General features: G+C 38.4%; 2 protein-coding genes across 7 annotated transcripts in view; one reads left to right on the forward strand and one right to left on the reverse strand.

Annotated features, from left to right (window-relative positions):
- The window catches only part of PLCG2 (phospholipase C gamma 2), a 51412-nt gene extending 36752 nt beyond the window's left edge, over positions 1–14660 (forward strand). For 2 of the 3 annotated variants that reach the window (XM_085551864.1, XM_015874162.3), the window contains exons 24-33: positions 43–109; positions 372–529; positions 2510–2612; positions 3812–4021; positions 4507–4652; positions 5645–5759; positions 7007–7174; positions 8044–8132; positions 10693–10877; positions 11662–14660. In XM_085551864.1, coding sequence (XP_085407990.1) covers positions 43–109; positions 372–529; positions 2510–2612; positions 3812–4021; positions 4507–4652; positions 5645–5759; positions 7007–7174; positions 8044–8132; positions 10693–10877; positions 11662–11704 — 1284 coding nt within the window. In that variant the 3' untranslated portion in view covers positions 11705–14660. Of the gene's footprint in view, positions 1–42; positions 110–371; positions 530–1708; positions 1877–2509; positions 2613–3811; positions 4022–4506; positions 4653–5644; positions 5760–7006; positions 7175–8043; positions 8133–10692; positions 10878–11661 lie in introns of those variants that run through there. The other variant, XM_085551865.1, reaches the window with a different exon arrangement.
- Positions 14661–16665: 2005 nt separating this feature from the next.
- Positions 16666–19058, reverse strand: SDR42E1 (short chain dehydrogenase/reductase family 42E, member 1). Of its 4 annotated transcripts, none has more exons than XM_015874176.2 (3): positions 19019–19058; positions 18790–18879; positions 16666–18280 (listed from the first exon to the last, which is right to left on the reverse strand). In XM_015874176.2, the coding sequence occupies exon 3, from the start codon at positions 18231–18233 to the stop codon at positions 17178–17180; it is 1056 nt and encodes a 351-aa protein (XP_015729662.1). In that variant the 5' UTR covers positions 18234–18280; positions 18790–18879; positions 19019–19058; the 3' UTR covers positions 16666–17177. The 4 variants fall into 4 exon arrangements, with proteins under 4 accessions (XP_015729662.1, XP_015729659.1, XP_085407992.1 ...); XM_015874173.3 differs by having other exon boundaries at positions 16666–18285; XM_085551866.1 differs by having other exon boundaries at positions 18988–19058.
- Positions 19059–19259: the final 201 nt, after the last annotated feature.

Below are 19259 nucleotides of genomic sequence, written 5' to 3' on the forward strand. Positions count from 1 at the left end.
TGCGCAGAAGGCTGTGTCAGCTGTATCTCATGTTGTTCACAGATTATTGAGGACAATCCACTAGGCTCTCTGTGTCACGGCATCTTGGTGCTAAATACATACAATGTTGGTATGTACTTTCTGATTTGTGTGTGTTGACTCCTGAACTTTCTGTGCTGAAGTGGATCCCTTATGTTTAGCATAAAATAACTGGCTTTGAAAGCTATTAGTATTCATGTAGCAAATACTATCAATACTTTAAAAGATTCTGATACTAATTGTTCGGTCCCATAAGAGCACTTATTGCGGCCAGGACTTTAACAGTGCAATTTAACAGTGACAGCATAGAAGAACTGTATTTTAGTGTAAACTTTTTGCTACTTACCTGACAGTGAAAATGCCACAAGGGAAACACAAAAAGCCTTTTGTCTTCATTTTGGAACCTAAGAATCCAGAAGATCCGTGTGTTGAATTTGCAACTGATAAAGTAGAAGAGCTGTTTGAATGGTACCAAAGCGTCCGTGAAATCACATGGAAAACTGCGGAAGAGGTATTGTTAAAAATATACCCTTTTATTGGTTTTTAATATGTAGTGCTGTTTTAATATGTGCTGGTTTTTAATACGTAGGACTTGTTTTATACCGCTAAATCTTGCTAAACTACATACCTAATCTGTGTACCTGTACTACTACCTCTACTTAAAAACGTTCTTCAGGACTTCTTTTTCCTGCTCTGATGTATTAATTTACTTCCCTGTTGTCTTTTTTGGTATTTAAGAAGTCTTTGACATGGCCAAACTGTCCTTGTGTTGACTATGCTTAAAAACACCATTTCCTTCTCTGTTTATACTCTTTATTATTGAGTGGGTGTTATGAATGACAGAAAATATTTTTCAGTATCATGTTGGCTTGTGCTGTTTATCTTTCATCTGGAGTGGCAATATTCTCTGGGTCATCAGAATCCCATTTATAGCAAGCAAGTTGGTGCCTCAAGCAGAGGGGGCAGCAAATTCAGCAAGGGGAGAAACAGCAGGAACTACGGTAGAGGGAGGAGAGATGTGATTCTTCTGCCAGGCTTCTGTTTAGAAATAAAAAGGAGAAAAAGATAAACCTGGCCTAGAAGAAGTGTCTCTAAATGGGTTGTTTTTCATAGCACTTCAGTGGCTCTTCAGGAGCTTGGCAGCTTTCTCTCCCTCTGTACGGTTAGGAAAGTATTAAACAGCCTGCATTCAAAGATGCCTTGAACTCATTTCTGTCAATCAGGAGGCTTTTCTCAGTGTAGCCTCTTGAAATACTTGCAGCACGGTGAGAAGAAAAAGGCAAGGAAAGGCATTCTGTGCCACTATAATTAAATTCTGGGGAAGGAAAAAGTATAATGCTGCACTATGGCACAGACATGTTTGTATATAAAAAGGCTTCCCATACCTTGTTCATTACTAGCTCTCCTGGCTAGGTATCTCCAGTGTGTTATGTCTAAAAATGAGCTCAAGGCATCTGGAAGCACTCCACTGCTACATGGAGCACTGCGTACTGTTGAGCTATGTTTGGGAAACCAATAAATCACTAAGTACAACGACACTTGTGTTTACAGGTTTGGGTTTTTTCCCAAGTCTATTTCAGTTCTTAATGCTGTATTTCTCTTTGCGTTTCTTAGACTTCAGTGTATAATCTCTGGTTCAGAGAAACATTCTAGCATCTCATCAGCTTCTCTGATTTTCTTTCCTCTTCAGTTCATCTTGTTGAGACAATTCTTTTGGAAGACTTCCTAATTGCTGCTGCTTCATAACCTCTTGTACCAAAGCTAATAGCTGTTTGATATGGGGCTCTTCTAACATTTTCTGTCCTGTAATTGCTTCTTGTGTCTGAAAAGCCTCCAGCCAAAACATCTCTGCTTAGGACAAGTCTTGCTGATTTCAATAGCTTCCGGTCTGTGGCTGCAAGGACTTTGGCTCAGCTTCCTCGTAGCAGGTGCTTACAAACAGGAAAGTATATTGTGGACTACTTATTGGTGAGGGCCTACGTGATTACATATGATTTTCTATAAATAACATTTTTGGTTTCACGTGCAAATAGAAAATTACAGGAATTATGCACTTGGGGATTGAATTTAGCTGTTGGGGAGTTACTAACAAGACTTATGTCCTGCTTAAGATGGTAAATAGAGAGAAACTTCACTATATTTTGCATTTTTCGTGCACACATTTGCATTTACGTGAGGTGTAGAGTCAGGAATCTAATAAAAATGGAGTAGAACCAAAATGCTTTTTTTTTTTTTTTAATTAAGAAAAATGTTGCCAAGCTTCTGAGTAGGACTGATTAAAGAAACAATCTGAAACACAAGCTTTAAAAAACCAAGCACTTGGTTAATCCATTGTCTAAATTGAAACCATTACATCTGTGCAAGTGTTTTAAGTACCAATTAAGAATATGGGCACAAAGGAAAGAGTCAACTTAGTCATTTTGTTAGAGTGGAGTTACTGTACCGTATTGCCTGCTGTGTCCATAATCTAAAACTTCATTGAACTTTACAGGAGAACAGGAGGAAATACTGGGAAAAGAACCAGTTGATTGCTATTGAGTTATCTGATCTGGTAATCTACTGCAAGCCAACAAGCAAAACCAAGGACAATTTAGGTATTTTCTTTAGTATTACACCTGAATTTTAACTTTTCTACTAATCAATGTCAGTTGAAATTCCAGAAATGGAGCTAGAATCTATTCTTTTTCTACTAGAGAATATTGAGCCTCACCTGGAGAATTTCAGTGATGATTTCAGTTGTACAGTAGGGGAGCTTGTGGCTCTTCATACTGTAAAGTATTGGGTAAAAAATGCTGATTTATCAGAGTTGTTTTAGGCACGTATCTCAGCCTGTTACGATTTAAGTGTGGGACCAAATGTGGAACTAATTAATGGTATGAGATGAAGAAATAATAGACCATAAATGAGAAGTTGAAAGCTCAAGCAGTTTCTCATTGTTCTCATTTCCCACACCATGTTTTTGTAGTCAATACAATCATAGTAAAGACTTAGAAACTTCTTGAGTTTGGTGAATTTCCTTTAGAAAGGAGGCTCTGAAAGAGAAGAGATTCTTGAGACTGTCCCAGATTTCTTACCTAATTGATTAAAGACATCATCTTAATATAACTTAAATAGGGGGTTCACTAGTTGTATGTCAGGTGGGTTTTTTTGAGATTAAACAATCTGTCTGAGCACTTGATGTTTCTTTGTCAGAACTCTCAAGAATGGTTTTATTACACATTTACTATATATATAAGCTTATAGCATCGATATATAGTTCCCTAATATAAATGAGTACTGGGATCTACGTAAGTGTGCAGGTAGAATCTGACACTGAAATATGTACTTAGTATTCCAGAGAAGCCAGCATATGTGCCCTCCTTCCTTAAGTTTCTTTGCAAATGCTTTTAATAAGCTGTCACCGTGGCTAAGACATTATAATTACAGTCATTGTTTGAAGCATTGGGTAACCTTGACTGACCCTTTCTTCTCCCCATTTAAACCTAGGAAACGATGTCTCATTTAAATGTGTCCTGCAGTGGTCAGAAGTGCATTATTAGCAATGATGAGATAAGAGCATGGCTACTGACTATCTGCCCTGTTGCAAAGCATGTGGCAGGCAGGCAATTTTAACTTTCAGACCTGACGTTCAACCAGATTATTGTGTCTGCACTAAAACAGTACCAATTATTTCATTAAAGGACAAAGCGAATCAGAGTAAAACAAAATGTTAGTAGAAATAAAGCATAAATGTCAACTTCTTTCTTCCTGTATAAAAGCTCTATTCTTTTTTTTTTCTCTCTCCCTTGTGTAGAAAATCCTGATTTCAGAGAAATCCGTTCCTTTGTGGAAACCAAGGCAGAAAGTATTGTAAAGCAAAAGCCAGTGGAGTTGCTGAAATACAACTTGAAGGGACTGACACGTGTCTATCCTAAAGGACAGAGGGTTGACTCATCAAACTATGACCCATTTCGCCTCTGGCTTTGTGGCTCTCAAATGGTGGCTCTTAACTTTCAGACTCCAGGTAATACTCCCTTTAAAAAGGATTTTGTCCGCATTGTGTTTGTGAATGTGCGAATCCTTTTTAGAGCAGGTCCACAAAAATCGGGCTTTCTATCTCTGAGCCCATTTGTTACCTTTGAAAGGTGCGTTCCACTTTGATTTCTTCTTGATAAGCAAGCAGAGATATTTGCAGTAAAGCTCAGTTGGATGAAACAGTTGTTCATCCATAGGGAAAGCTGTACACAACTTCCTGGCAAGGGAAGCTAGCTTATGACCCACTCACAGGAAACTAATTGTGAATGGAGATGGGTTTATTAGGATTAAAACTGCTGAAAAATGGCCTGTCAGGTTCAGTTACTGAAGGGAACTGAGTCTTCCAACTTGCCTTTACAACTCTTTCTGTGGAAGTATCAACCAGGAACAAGTGCTGAGAGGAGCCATTGATTTGGTACTTCCTAATATTCAGATGGGGATCTTTCTGTTATGACTGTTTAACTCTCTCCCTAGATAAATACATGCAATTGAACCATGCCTTGTTTTCACTTAATGGACGCACTGGCTATGTTCTGCAGCCAGAAAGCATGAGAAATGAAGAATATGACCCAATGCCAAATGAATCGAAGAGGAAACTGCAGATGATTATGACAGTGAGGGTAAATCTCTTTTCTAAATTATGTTTGTTACATGTCATAAATATCTATAATGCTATAAATAAAGTTATTATGTTGCAGAGCAGATTGTCAAAATACTGTTTTTAAGTGTTGGAGTATTTGAGAATAAAACTAGTTTCACTGGTTCCTGTTAGGAAATACATATCTTTATCATGCTAATGAAGCACATGCTATAGAACTAAAAACACAATCCTGGGATAATTTTATGTTATATTATGATAAAAATTCCAAATATACTAACTTGCATTCCCAACCTAGTAACTTCTTAGTAGAAATATCCTATTGGAGATTGATTAGCAGCAGACTAACTAGTTCCAAAATTTCCAGTATGGGGATGAAAGATGTTTATAATGAAAGAGAGAAACAGAACAGAAAAAAATAAGCTGATTATTTTTTTCTCCATTCATCATATTATTTGGTATGCTGTGACTTAATCGGAATGTCAGTCTCATTTTCATGGAGAAATGGGATATATCGTTTGAAAATTATACCATGTTGTTTTCTGGTGCCAAATGTGAGATGAGCTTGTTTCTGTTCTCAGTTGTTATTCAGTAAGAGCGATGTCCTCTAAAAATATGCTCTTTGAGAAGGCAGAAACATATTAATTGCTTTTTACTACATTTAGAGGAGTGGTAAACAGGGGTTGTGAAATAAAGCACGAATGTTTTAAGGTAATAAAGACTGAATGAAGATAATGTTACAAGCTTGATTTGGAACTGCATACTGTATGCAGTGGATGTCAGCCATCATATCTTTCAATGAAAATCACTGAGTCACCCAGACAATTTGGAGTGTTATTATTAGTGACATAGTGCACTTAATACATGTAAACAATATTCAAGAGAGGGAGCGAGCATTTCTGCGTGCTCTTTTGGGTATATTTTCTTTAGTGAAATTCTCTTTTAGTTCTGTAGGACGCCTTTCCATGTGAGGTCTCCTCTGGATGTGGTTATAACTCACAGTTTCTTTTGAAGGTTTTAGGTGCTCGTCATCTCCCTAAGCTCGGTAGAAGCATTGCGTGTCCCTTTGTAGAGGTAGAAATATGTGGGGCTGAGTATGATAACAACAAATTCAAGACAACAGTTGTGAGTGAGTATCTGCTGTTTTCTGTGTAGTGGGAGCATACTTTGAGTGCACTTAAAGTAGGTGGTGATGATGTATTTACAACGTCTATAATTGGTCAGCAACCTATATGGGGAGTAATTTGGTAACCTCCACTCCTGGTTAATTTGCAAAACTTGAATGAATATCTGAGTTTTCAGGGAATCAACCTGAACCATTAGCTTACAAGAAACTGCAGCTGTGTTATGTTTTTTGCCTGTGCAACACTTTGGACAGTCTGCATGTTTTTCTTTAAATCACTGTCTTGAAAGTGTCTCCTACAGAGTTAGTCAGTTGCTAGAATTCTATCTGAAATGGGGACTTAGTACTGTGAGATCCAGACTGTGTTTAATTCGAGTTGGGTTCTAAGACTGGCTTCCTTTCAGAGACAGCTTGGGTAGATATGGTTGTAAAGCTGTATAACCTGCAATGCAGTAAAATTTTGATCAAAGCTTACTCATGGTCAGTTCTGGGATAAGGAGTGTGTGTGTGTACATGAACTTCATGTAAGCAACTGAAATGGGACAATATCTAAGCAGAAGTCAAACAAAAATTGATTATTGAAATTTTGTGTGCAAGAAGATAAGGCAGAACAATCTTTAATAAACTGACTGGCTGTCTTTTCACAATTTAATATATCTGGATGCAGCAGTGTTCCTGTGGTAGACAAGAGGCTTTGAATCTAATTATCTAAGCCACTGAAACCTACAGCTTAGACAGCAGTGGAAGATAAATACAGAATTAGGAACAGAATGTACATTGTGGCTCTTCAGTACTTCAGAGAAGAGGATTATGATTTTAAATTTTTGTCAGGAGTGACCAAGACCTTAGACAGCAGAATTCCTCACTGCATTGCACGTGCCAAGTTACTCAGTGTTCCATAAATGAATTGGGCCATTGTACATTAGCATTGGACATTGTACATGCTTTTCCTGTGATATGGAACATGAGGCTCATGAATATGAGCAATGAATTAGGGTCCACGGAGGTTTTGTATCTATAAAGACAAATAATAGCTTTTCTTCATGGATTTCTATCCCTGCCAAGTTTCCTCCTATCTCCCCTCACAAATAAACAAATACAAACTGTGTGCAGTGAGGTTACAACATGAGACAGATGGTAAATAGGATTTTTGGGCCTTTGTGTGCCCAGAAAAAAAGGCCTGGGATACATACCCATATAGGAATGAAGTGAATTTATTGTTTCACACTGTAAATGCTTCCTTTTCATTACAGATGACAATGGCCTTAATCCAGTTTGGGCACCCTGTCCGGAGCAAGTGAAATTTGAAATTTATGATCCAAATCTAGCATTTCTGCGCTTTGTTGTTTACGAGGAGGATATGTTCAGTGACCCCAATTTCTTAGCACACGCCACTTTTCCCATCAAAGGAATCAAATCAGGTAAGAATAGCAGGTGTGATCAGGGGCTAAGTCAGAATGATGTTAAAAATTATTGTGCTGTGATTTTGCTCTCTGCAGTGGCAGCTGTAACACGCCAAATGAGAAGTATTTTTTTGACCTGAATTCCTTCAATTTGTTGTTCATTATGATGTTAGGTGTGTAGTGTGAAATTATGTAAAATAATCCTCAACTTGCCTTCTGAATTTATTTGTTCATTTTTAATTCTGTTTAGATAGGATAGAAAAAATTGCAGCAGCAAAAAATCACAACAAAGGCAGTGTTAGAAATGCTACTAAACATGTGCCATGACTCTGTGAAAGCTAAATATAGTTCCTGTGTACCGATAGACCCAGAGGTTTCTTTGTTCTAAAAGTAAGAGATTCTATTGAAGTTCTTCCTTCCGCTCCTACTTTGAGCTGTTTTTCAGGTGAAAGCAACAAGATCAATGTTTTGATATTATTCCTATCTCCTTAGTAATATGATTCCTGTGTCTTTAACTGTCTTTACTATGGACTCCGTTTCAGCAACAGAGTTATGTGCTCTGAGTAAAATCTGGGAAGGTTTGTTTTCTGTTTTTGTGTCGGAGTATTTGTTAAATTAAAAGCCTTAGACATGGACATATTCAGTGTAAGTTCTTCTGATTTTTCCCTGCATCTCATTTTCTAAGAGCGTATGAAATCCTTTGTTTCTTAGTTCTAGCATGCTTGCCTTTTGTTTCTCTGTAATTCTCATAGGAAAGCATGCTCTCAGCAGTGAAGCATTTGAGCAGTGAAGGATCTTTTTAGTCCTCAGGCTTGCTTGCACCATTTCTGTGATAGCCTTGACTCTAATACTTGTTTGTATATGATTTGCTTCTGTTTTTCTTTCAGGTTTTAGATCAGTTCCTCTCAAGAATGGTTACAGTGAAGACATAGAGCTAGCCTCACTTCTGATTCACTGTGAAATGCAGCAAGTTCTGGTGAGAACCTCTCGCTTGTTTGTGCACTGACAACATGTGTTAGCAGTTCTTCATGGAAACCAGGAAACGAGGATTTAGGTTTTCAGTGTCTGATGTGGTATTGTCTGATTTTTCTTCTTTAGGTATCGGGGAAGACCAGTAATGCAAATTGAGCTACTCTCCCACTGAGGAGACAAATTACTCATTTCTTAAAATAAATAATGCACAAAGAAGGACTAATTACCTCCACTGTTTTTTGCTGTACCAGCATGGTTGTTGTATTTCCCATGTTAACTGACTAATGCCATGCAAAGCTTGCTAAACTCAGGCTTTCACCTCTGAAATCCAGGCTTTTTGCCACTTGAGATACCAGTTAGCATTTGTACGCATTCAAGGAAAAATGATGATGGTGCATCCTTTGCTCATGGAACCACACATTCAAATGCTTAGTGTGTGAAGATCATTTGTTGGTCTTCAGAGGTGCTCCTTTATAGGATAATTTAAAGCAGGCTTATTCTTAGACTCTCTTTATATGTCAACAATATTTTATTTTATATATTAATATAACTATATATAACTAAATAATTATAACTATATATGAATCTGTATTTTATTATATCTCATTAAATACAATGGCACAGAGAATAAGTAATGAACTTTTACGGTGCTTCTGGGAAGTGAGGATTTCTGGGTGCTTTCCAGTACCCTTCATATTCAGAGGAGGAAAAAGTGTAATTCATCTGTAGTTGTTCACAACTGTTCAGCTAATGCTGTAGTTCACACCGGTATATGTTAGTTTTCATGATTAAAACACTGGGTTCTGCTAACAGTAAGTTATCATGTCTCTGGAGAGATTTGTCCCTGCGGTTATGACGCTGAAATGGAAATCACTGAATTCTCAGTCACATTCTTCATGGAGAAGTGGCAGCCTTTTTCAAACATTCTTGTTAAGATTTTTGCAAAGCCACCTAATAAACACAATAATGTAATATGGCTGTGTGTAATCAGCATTTGGCAGCCGTAGTAGCTGAGAGAAGGAGGCTGGGAGCTGAGACCAAGAGTGTATGTTTAAAGAAAAGAGAAGCATGTCCTTTGAAGATAACATTTGAAGTGTTCGTATTCCATGAACATGAGTCTGATCCAGGAGACCAGATAAACTCATATATTTATATATTTTTTGGCTTGTTGCCTTTGGGAAAACTGGTAACAACTCACTATTACCTAATGTTCAGCATGGGAATGATGCATAGATATATTGCTGATACTTCTTCAGAAATTCAGATCGTTCTTTGCCTGGGGCTGGTGTATATCTTAATGTTGCTCATAGCAGCAGCATGTCTCCCAGTCTGTCAGTACTAAGTACTTTGGTGGTAGCACGTTTCACGCTCTTGAAACACCTGCAGTTTGTTGAGCCAAAGGAAGATGCAGCATAGCTCTTTGTTTTCACAAGATCTGATGTTTCTGGGTGGTAATGCAGTAGCAGGAGAACTTGCAAAAGAATTTCCTTTTGTTTGGCAATCTGCAGCAAATCAAGTTTTGCCATGGTTAATCAGCTTCTGGAAGTTCTGCCAGATCATTCAGAGGAGGCATCAGGAATGATCGGGGCTGTATCCATCTGTTCTTCTGCCCTTTTTTGTTTTTTTTCTTTATTTGTGTAATGACCCTTCACAAAATGGTATAGTTTAATAACAGGCCTGTTTATATACAGGACTCCATCTGCATTCTTTTGGATATGAAATACACTGTTATAAAGGGGAATCAGAATGACTGTGAAATTTCCGTAGGAACAGAGTAGTGAGAATCTTGCAAATGTAAGCATGCATATATGTGAATTGTTATGTGGGGCCTCATGCAGTTTTTGTTCAAGTTAACCAGTCTTCTTGATACTGTAGAAGTTGGGTTACACTGAGGTTTATACATTTGGAAGCATGTCTTATTGTCTTGAAAACTGATTTGCCTGCATTGGAAAGTGTGTACATCTCTTTAGCTTTTAGTTGCTTCATTCCATGCCAGGGAACTGTAGGAATATCTTTTGGGAGGAAAAAGGTCAGGAAAGGATCTTGTTCCTTTAACTGTGAAACTCCATGGGCATGTTACTAAATATGTCAATTTTCCTGGATCTGGACTGAGTCCTATTAAAGGCACTCTTGTTAGTACGCCATCTCTGGAAATATTTAGATTTGTTACGTTTATTGATTGCATGTCATTTCTTTTAGGATATGTATCTCATTTTGCTGCTGATTTGAAAATTAAGACTTTGTTGCTGCCAATACTATTTCCCAGAAGTAGCACTAGAAAAGAGACAGCTTGTGTATCCAGAGACTTTGAAGTGTTAAATTAATTTGAAGTTGTGAGAGGAATCATATTGATTATTTATACTTGAGGAGAATTCTGAGACATTCTACCATGGGCCACATACAGTGGAAGTAAAGTATTCCTCAACTACTTAGTGTGTTCCTCTGCAAGTTGAAATGGCCATAGCTCCTTAGAAACAAAGGATCTGTCCTTCCTTATTAGGAATCCTGATTACCACTCACTGGTTACCTGTATTATTACATTGATTTCCAATATTCTTTTGAAGGAATATGAAGAAGAGCTTTATTCTTCATGTCGGCAACTTCGGAAGCGCCAGGAGGAGCTTAATAACCAGCTATTCCTTTACGATACCCATATGAATTTAAGGAATCCTAACAGAGATGCATTATTAAGAGAATTCAATGTGAATGAACACAAGCTACAGATGTGTCAAGAAACATGTAACCGGAGGTGGGTTGATAATCATTGTTCTTTCCAAAGCAGCTCCATCTAAGTAGGGCTTAATGTTAAGAAAATCTCAGATTTATTAAAACAAGCCTCTATGAGAAGTCAGAATAGGGTGAGCAAATCTGAAGTGAGGCAGGGCTGCAAGCCACTAGAGGCCAGCAGACTCAGTGAAATGTCTGCTCAGTGAAATCCTGCTTTCGGTAATCACAGTGTAATCCTGTGAGTTCATGTTCTTTTCTCCTGCTTTCTCGGAGAAAAGCTTTGAAATACATTCTATATAGCCAAATAAACCAACCACCTCTCCTCCATTGTTGGAGTTATGTCCCTGGTGGTGTATTAAATATAAGAACAATTTTAAGACCACACACTTGTCAGTTAAGTGTCAGCGTGGTATCCAAAGCTGAGGGAAGGGTATGTCTCATTTGCTGCCACCTTTGAGTTGGGTAGCAGGAAGACAGGCTTCCTCTACCAAGTGACCACGTGGAAGTATTGAGTAGATCTTTGGGCCTTTCTGAGGTGATGAAATGGGAGGAAGGCTTTTCTTTAAATATATTTATATATATTTTACCTTTGTGTGTGTGTGTGCGCTGAACAGTATGAATCACTGGTTTATTCCCATTTATTGCAGGAAAAAAATGTACAATCCTTGTTGCTGATACATTACTCACCATTTATGTCTAAGTAAAATGAACGTAGTAAACCATTTCCCTCTGAGAAATATCTAGGAGACTTAACTCTTTCTTTTTTTTTTTCTTTTTTTTTTTTTTTCCCTTCTTTTCCCTGAAAGATTAAGGGAGAAGAAAGTCAGTAACAGCAAATTCTACTCTTAAAGCAATCATTCTTTGATGCATGCTTTATGGAGCAGTTCAGGTGGAGATATTAATTTCTCCTGGTCATTCTACTCTGTGAAGATCTCATCATGCTGAATGAATCGACGAGGAGGAAGAGGAGGGAAGATGGATTTTCTTATTAGTTTCTTCTTATAAGAAAAGCTGTTTTAATTCCGAATAATTTATGTTCTGTACAAAGTTTGGCCTGTACCTCTGTGCAGACCAGACTTTCTGTATATTAAAGAATCTGAAGGTGGGTAGCTGCATAGACTCCACTGCTTATCAATACCTGAAGTACAAGTTTAAATTGTTTGTTGTGTTTGTGTACACAGGGTGTAGATAAGACATTCACAACAATTTGCATGCATAGAAACACACCACTTTAACAACCTGGCTCCTTAAGATTCGCTGGTGGGGAGTTTTTAATTTATTAAATGCTGTAAAAGCACTTTTGCACCAACATTCTTTTAATGTATATTACCTTACCTTAGGCAATGGATTATACTTCCGATACTGTATAAAGAATTTTGGGCAGCTAATAGCTCCATACTGTACTGTCTCTTATCAGTAGTTCTCTGTGTCCTTCTTGAATAGCAGATATGTTACTTTTGTTGAAATCAAATATCCTCTCTGACCTTAGATGTTTCTTTGTGAAGGGTTTAAGAGAACAGTGCATGAACTTGTATTTGCCAGCCCCTCTGAACTTACGTTCCTAAATTAAGGTATTGGAGGGAAAGGTTTTAATGTAAATATGTGGTAGGAAATACGTGGTGTTTTGTTGTTTTTTTTTTCCTCTTTTTTTTTTCAGAGAGGCATTTGAACTCTGAGAGGCACTTACTTTGATATAGCATCATTTTGCAAATCCTTTCAGCTGCTAATGTGCTTAGAAATGATTTTTTTAATGAACTGTCCATTTTTAATCTTGCAGTCCTACTTAGATGATAGCATCAGATGATAGTGTTCTGTAAATGTAAACCATTTTAGCAAAACACATCTAATCCAAGAATGATAGTATGCACAAATATAGAGGTACATTAGTCTTACATCTTTAATCGAGTGAAGAACATTGAGCTACAGATGCGAAAACTCGATAGATCAGCAAGTGTGCTTTACTGTATGAGTGCAACGAGAGCCCTTGGCTGGTATATTTAAAACCAGTTATGGTGGTTTGTGTACAAGTTAGTTCTTTGAGCTAGCACTATGATACTACTCTCAAATTCCTGGTTCCTTTCTCTCTACATGGGTGGAGTTTTGCTGTCTGTATAAATGAATTTCTTTCCCGGGTGTTAAGTTCTGTCTGTATGACTGTCTGAATCATAACATTTTGTGTACATCATGCTATATTTCTCATCACAGAAAACTTGCTTGCATTTCGGATTTCTTGCCTGATGGAGATGTCTCAGCCGTTTTTGGTTTCTCTTGCTCCCTATGCTATTCTGTTGTTTCAAGATGTGCTTAATTGATGCCATTGTTTATTCACAGCTGATGGTTTGAGGAATTCCACTGAGGTTTTAGATATTATAAAAAGAGTTGTGTCTCACTTATCTCGAGATGGAAATGCTGTAATAGCATCCCACAGTGGGGTGACTTCTTTAGATATTTTAAATGGAGAAATTAAATACCAATCAGCCATCTGAAAAAGAGAAGAGGACAAAGTTTAAGGTAATTCTAGGCTTTTCTTCTTCCTGCCTGAAGTCTCTTCAGTCACCAGTTCTGATTGGTCTGTTCAAGGATTAGATGGATGCATTTTTTTTCTTTCCTTTTTGGGATAAACTGTTGATTTTAGAAGTACAGCAATAACTTAGACTGCTGTACAAAGCTGGGCTTACCTGCAGTATCACTGTATGATGAGCTGATCCAGTCGCTGTTTCTGGGTGGTGAGGACCTTTGGTGCTCATGCATTTTGTACTGCTTAAGAATTAGCACGCCTTACAGTTCTTCTGAAAGTTGTGTGCATATCCCCCAGGCAAAGATTATATTAAAAGTTATACGAGGTACTCCTCGGTACTTACGAAAATCCATTTTGTTTTACCTAAAGACTTTTTTTTCCCCATGTTATATTCAGAAGAAAAATACTGCTTTGGCTGCTTGGTTGACTTGAGTGTTAGGCAGGGCTATGTACTGTTTTCTTGTATCTTACATTGTTTTAACTCCAAAAGGCCCATCTCTCAATTCTTTGTCAAGGTCGACTCAACCAACTTCTTCACAGTTGCAGCTGTTTTAATATGAAAGTAGGCTTGAATGTGCATGCTAATTTTATGATCTAGAAGGAAAATCATTTATACAAATGTTATCGTTTAAATTGTTGTATTCTTTTGGAAGCTATTTTAAATTCTTAAAGTAACTTATTTTAATAAATGTGTTTTGATATCAGTGATGTGAATAATCCCAGAAGCTTTTTTATTTAAGCATGGTTTATTAATGTCATGACTTAAAATTGCCAGGCATTGTGCATGAGTTCTAACTGAACAGTGGTCTGCTGGAATGTTATGGTGTGTTGCACTACAGATTGAAGGAAGGGCACTTCTGTATTTTTTTAAGATGAACTGACTTAATGGTTGTTTTCATAAAGTCATTACTGTTGCACTTCATCTGGATACAAACAAGCAGGGCAGAAGGAAAAGGCCAAAGATCATGTTTAACATGCAACTCCTAACTGACCTTTTCCAGTAACAGGTAAGATACCATCTTCAGCTGTGCTGAGCATCAGATTTGTATGAACTCAAACAACAAAGTCTGAGGAAGGCAGAACTGAAATTTGTAGTCATCTGGAACCACTGTTCATGGTAAAACTCTATTAGTGCACTCTCTGCTAATGAGGTTGTCTTGATTGCATGGGCATAAGTGTTGCTGGATGAAGGCACGGTTGTGATTACGCTGTGATTTTTTTGTTTTGTTGAGATTCTTGGGAATCAAATTTTTCTCAGTCTTCTAATAAAAATGTATATAGCTGGAATCAAGCATCTGTGAGGCATTTCTGCTGCTGTGGGATCACTGCATTGCTGAAAGTAGGTGGAAATTAGTGAGAGAAATGGAAGAAAAATTTGGTTGGGTCTCCTAGGAGGTGACACTACAGAAAGCATTCTACTTAAGGATGACTGACATTTAAACTTCTAAAACATATATAAACACACATCATAAGTCGTTCATGTACATCTGGCAGACATTAGTTTTATGCTGACATGCTGCATTATGCAAGATTAAGCAGCTGCCAAGAGGTTTTTAAAGACATCAGTGCCATTCTTTTTACCAGCTGCTAAATACTTTGTAAAATCCTTTGTTAGGAGCACTAACAAACTTTCATTTCTGCTTTTTGAGTTTCGAGGTGTATTTCTGGTAATTCACTTTCAGGCAAACCAATAATGGATGAAGTTTTGGAACAGAAGAAACAATTGGATTACCTTAATTACTCAGCCTCTCATATAAAAGCAGTAATAACAGGAAAATAATTCTCATTTTAAAAATACTTGCAATAGAGCAGCTGTGACTAGCTTTGTGCATACGTAAGTCTTAAGTAGTTTTCGTAGTGTAAGTAATTTTAAAGTAACTCCTGGAGCCTCACATTCCTTTTTTTCATTTTGGAACACAAAAGAGGGAAAGTATCCTTCACCTCTTCTATAGTTTACTTGAAGAGCAAACATGACTCTTGCTTTGTTTATTAGATGGAGCCAAATAAGCTGCTGTTTGGTTTGGGGTAGGCATTGCCAAGTGGCTGCTTGTTTCTCTCAACTCAGGCTGATTTAGTACCGTGTGCTTGAGCATAAGTTATGGGCAGTTAGGACAAAATAGCACCTCTTGCTGTGTTACCAATGAAGAGTTTTGTCCTTGACTCCAGACAGATGAAGAGCTTCACATGTTGTGCTCGTTCTGCAGGAAGTTGAGCTGCTTCAGTTTTGCTATTTGTGTCTTTGTCACACATCCCGAGTTTTCTTGGTACGTAAACAGTTATCCAGGACTTTAACCTCAGCCAGCATTAACTGCCCGTGTTTACACTTTGGGACACTTGTTTTGTAGACTTGTTTTTTCCATCAGCCCCACCGTCAAGATAAGTGCGCATGGTAGTGGCTCCTTTGTTTTGCAAGAAAAGCATAGCAAATAGAAAAAAAAACAATTTCTGGAGCACAGGAGTGGCATTCCACATCTTAAAGAGATCTGCTTTTTAGAGGACTTAGTGTGAAATACCAGTGTTATGGTTGGAAGCTAATAGACGTCTGCGATTTGTTGTATGTTGTCTTTTTTTACCATTGCTTCTGTTAGCTTTAAAATCTCTTAATCTACTTTTGTTAACATTGTGTCAGAACGAGAGGATGGGCAGGAGGATATAGCCAGTGGTTTTCACTTGAAAAGCACAGCCCTGTAGGAGAGCAGCAGGCCAAAGCTTTTGTGAGGTCGCTTGTTTTTTCCCCCCATCTTTTATTAAAAATGAAAGATTAATCTTTGTGCAAACTGCAGCGATGTATATTAATGGCTTCTGGTAAGTGACCCTTCTGCAGTCAGTGTGGTGGAACAGTGAAATGTTATCTGTTGGAAGCACAGCAGCTTTTGATAATGGAGTTCAACACACCTGGGATACAAACACTGCCTCAATTTATTCCTAAAAGTGAAAAGTGAGTGCAGCCTTGAGCTGCCCCTTAAATATTATATTTAGTTTCTTTTGGTTTATCATCCTGCTGTAAAATTGAAGTTCTAATAATATCAAGTGCTAAAGAAACGTTATCAGAGGCTATACAGATTTCATAAGGAATGGAATATGATTGTAATCACTTAACAAGAGTCCTTTAGATATGTTTGTTTAACCATTCAGTTAAATGCTGGGAAAAATCACAGCGGTTTCATCATGCACTTTAGCTAACTCATTCATCTTCAACTGGAATATTTTAGTTAGAAAATCTACAAGTCTGTGCTGCTTCAAGTGCTCATCCATAACTTAGGTACACAATTGTACGTTTCCAGAAGTGTCATTAGATATAACACAGAGTTTATTCAGAAAAGAACACCACAATGTATTCATCAAAGTAACGATATTTATTGTCTAGCAACTGAGCCAAATTCTTGGTTAGGCATATATATATCCAGGATGGGAAGCAGGACTTGGTTTTGGAATGCGATCAGAGAATAAGTTTCTTCCCCGCTGGATAATATAGCACAAACTTCTTAGGAATAAAAGGTGTGGACCATGAGTATAATCCTACTGGGGAAGAAAAGGTCAGTCTTAAGTGTACCAGAAAATAACATGCTGCCTGCAGTGGTACAGTTTCATCTTTTTAGTGACCTGGGCAATTTTACTTTGAAGAAGAATTATAAGATATGTTATAAAAATTAAAGGTTTTTGCTCACCCATTCCATTCACCGAGGATAGAGCTGTTAAAGGTGTTTACCCAAGAAGTACATACATATATATTTAATTTACTGTGAAAACAAGGAGTACACAACATAGCTAAATCCCATCCCCCCATGCTCAGTGTTTCATCTTTCAGGGTGAAAATGTAACTGCAGATGGAAGCCATGAAACCAGCACAGCAATGAACAGCAGGAGTAGTCCTCCATTCCTAAGGAGACGTGTCATGGTATACTTCCTTGGCTTTGGTCCACAGCCCTGAGATCTAAACCATTCAACCACTTCATTTAGGCTGTATTTCTGAGGCTCGTATCCCAACTCTTTCCTGGCCTTCTCCATGCTAAAATAATGTGTGACACCAGTTTTGTAAACCTCTGTGCGAGTGAGGAGAGGCTGAAAATTATAAATGCGGCCTACAAGAAAATGGACAACTTCAGTAAGAAATGCAAAGAAATAGACAAGGGAAAGAGGAAGGCGGCAGGTTGGGAACTTGTATCCCAAACCTTCTACTAGTGGTCGGAAAAACTCAAAGTTGTTTACTGGTCTGCCGTCTGAAATAAAGTAGGCTTGGCCTGCAGCTATGTGCTTTTTGTTGGCTTGGAGGGCCTCAAAGGCAAGGATGTGAGCCTGAACAAGATTATCAACGTGTACAAATTCTACTAAACTAAGAGGGTCTCCATATACAAATTTAAACAGTCCCCTCTCAATGTAACTAACTATTCTTGGAAGATGTCTTTGTTCTCCTGGACCATAGATGCCTGCTGGTCGGAGAGCACAAGTCCTCAGTACACCTTTCCCGTTTGCAAGCTCGGTACCGTTTGCCTTCAGCACCTTCATTTCAGCTAAAGATTTGGTCCGGGAGTAGTGATCTGGGTGGAGGTGAAGAGGTAGATAAGGCAGAGATTCGTCCCCATTTTCTATAATCTGGCCTCCAAATATCACATTATAAGTACTTGTATAAACCAGACTTGACACTCCTGTACTCTTGCAGGCTTGGATGACATTTTCTGTTCCTTTCACGTTAACATCTTCTATAAGTTTTCGGTTCAGCTGCTCCCTGCCAGACATTCCATAGGAAGCGATATGGAATACACAGATTACATCTTTAAGAGCCTCTTCCACTTCAGCCAGACAACAGACGTTCCCTTGCATAAACTTTATCCCTTCTGGCACAGGTTGAAGCGGCTTCATGACATCAAAGAGGATCACATCGACTCCCTTTTTGTATATGGTACAACCTAAACTAAAACAGGACAGAAAACGCATGTTATATACATAACACAGAATGCATAAAACACTTCAATAGAGATAAGACTATTAACTATTTCAATGCTTTTTCTTTTCCTAATTGGACTCAGTTCAACCATCTACTATGGTGACGAGTTTGTGCAGCTTAAGGTACAGAGTAATTTCCTCAGTCTCCATCTTTGCTTTGAGGAAAGCAAAACGAAGTGGATGAACTGCCAGTAGGGAAAGCTCTGAACAAAACCAACGTGTGTTTTCACCTGCTCTTTAGCAGAACCCAGCTCGTGCTCTCCTTCTGCCCCATGATGTACCTATAGCATGATAACCTAAATTCCCATTACAAAGCTGACCAGACCCGTTGAAAGTTATGCGTGGAAACAGAATATGAAACATGCTTAAAGCATTCAGAAACAAAGTAATGCGACTGCTGACAGGGAGCCACGAGAACAACAGGCACAGGGATGGGGTGAAGCACTGCGTAGGAGTTATTTAGTGCACTAACCGGAAGCCAAAATAGCCTCCTCCTCCCGTAATCAGCACTGCTTTCTTGGCATTGCTTCCTGCTTCCATCCTCTTTGCTTCGGAGATTAACCTATAGAAGAAACAGTAAAAAAGCACATTAACACCAATCTGTCTTGTAATATCGCTCGGCTTTCAGTTATTACAGCTGGGGAATCCGGCTCCGAGGCTGGACCCGGACCCGGACCCCGACCCGAACAGCCTGAACCTACTCGGAACCCGCAGCTCTGCGCTCCGCCTCCCCGCAGTGCCACCCTGCCGCGGGGTTTCACGGGGAATGGAGTTTCATGGGGACAGTGGGAGGGTGATGATGTGTTACAGCGTGGGGTTGTTGGGCTGTGTCGTGCTATGTGCTGCTTTCCCCTCTCCCTCTGCAGCAGGACTCGATCAGAGCGCACAGAACTGTGCTCTCAAAGTCTGTCTTGTGGTATTTTCCCTTTTTCTTTCAGAGAA

The sequence above is a fragment of the Coturnix japonica genome, chromosome 6 (genome assembly GCF_054131305.1).
Source record: "Coturnix japonica strain WE chromosome 6, WE-NBRP24, whole genome shotgun sequence".
Taxonomy (NCBI): Eukaryota; Metazoa; Chordata; class Aves; order Galliformes; family Phasianidae; genus Coturnix; species Coturnix japonica.

Bases quoted from the DNA above. Each gene is read 5' to 3' on its own strand.
- SDR42E1 (XM_015874173.3), bottom strand. From the start codon at position 18,857: ATGGAAGCAGGAAGCAATGCCAAGAAAGCAGTGCTGATTACGGGAGGA. The intron at 18,286-18,789 runs GTTAGTGCACTA...GTCCTGTTTTAG, and splicing joins GGAGGCTATTTTGGCTTCCG to TTTAGGTTGTACCATATACA.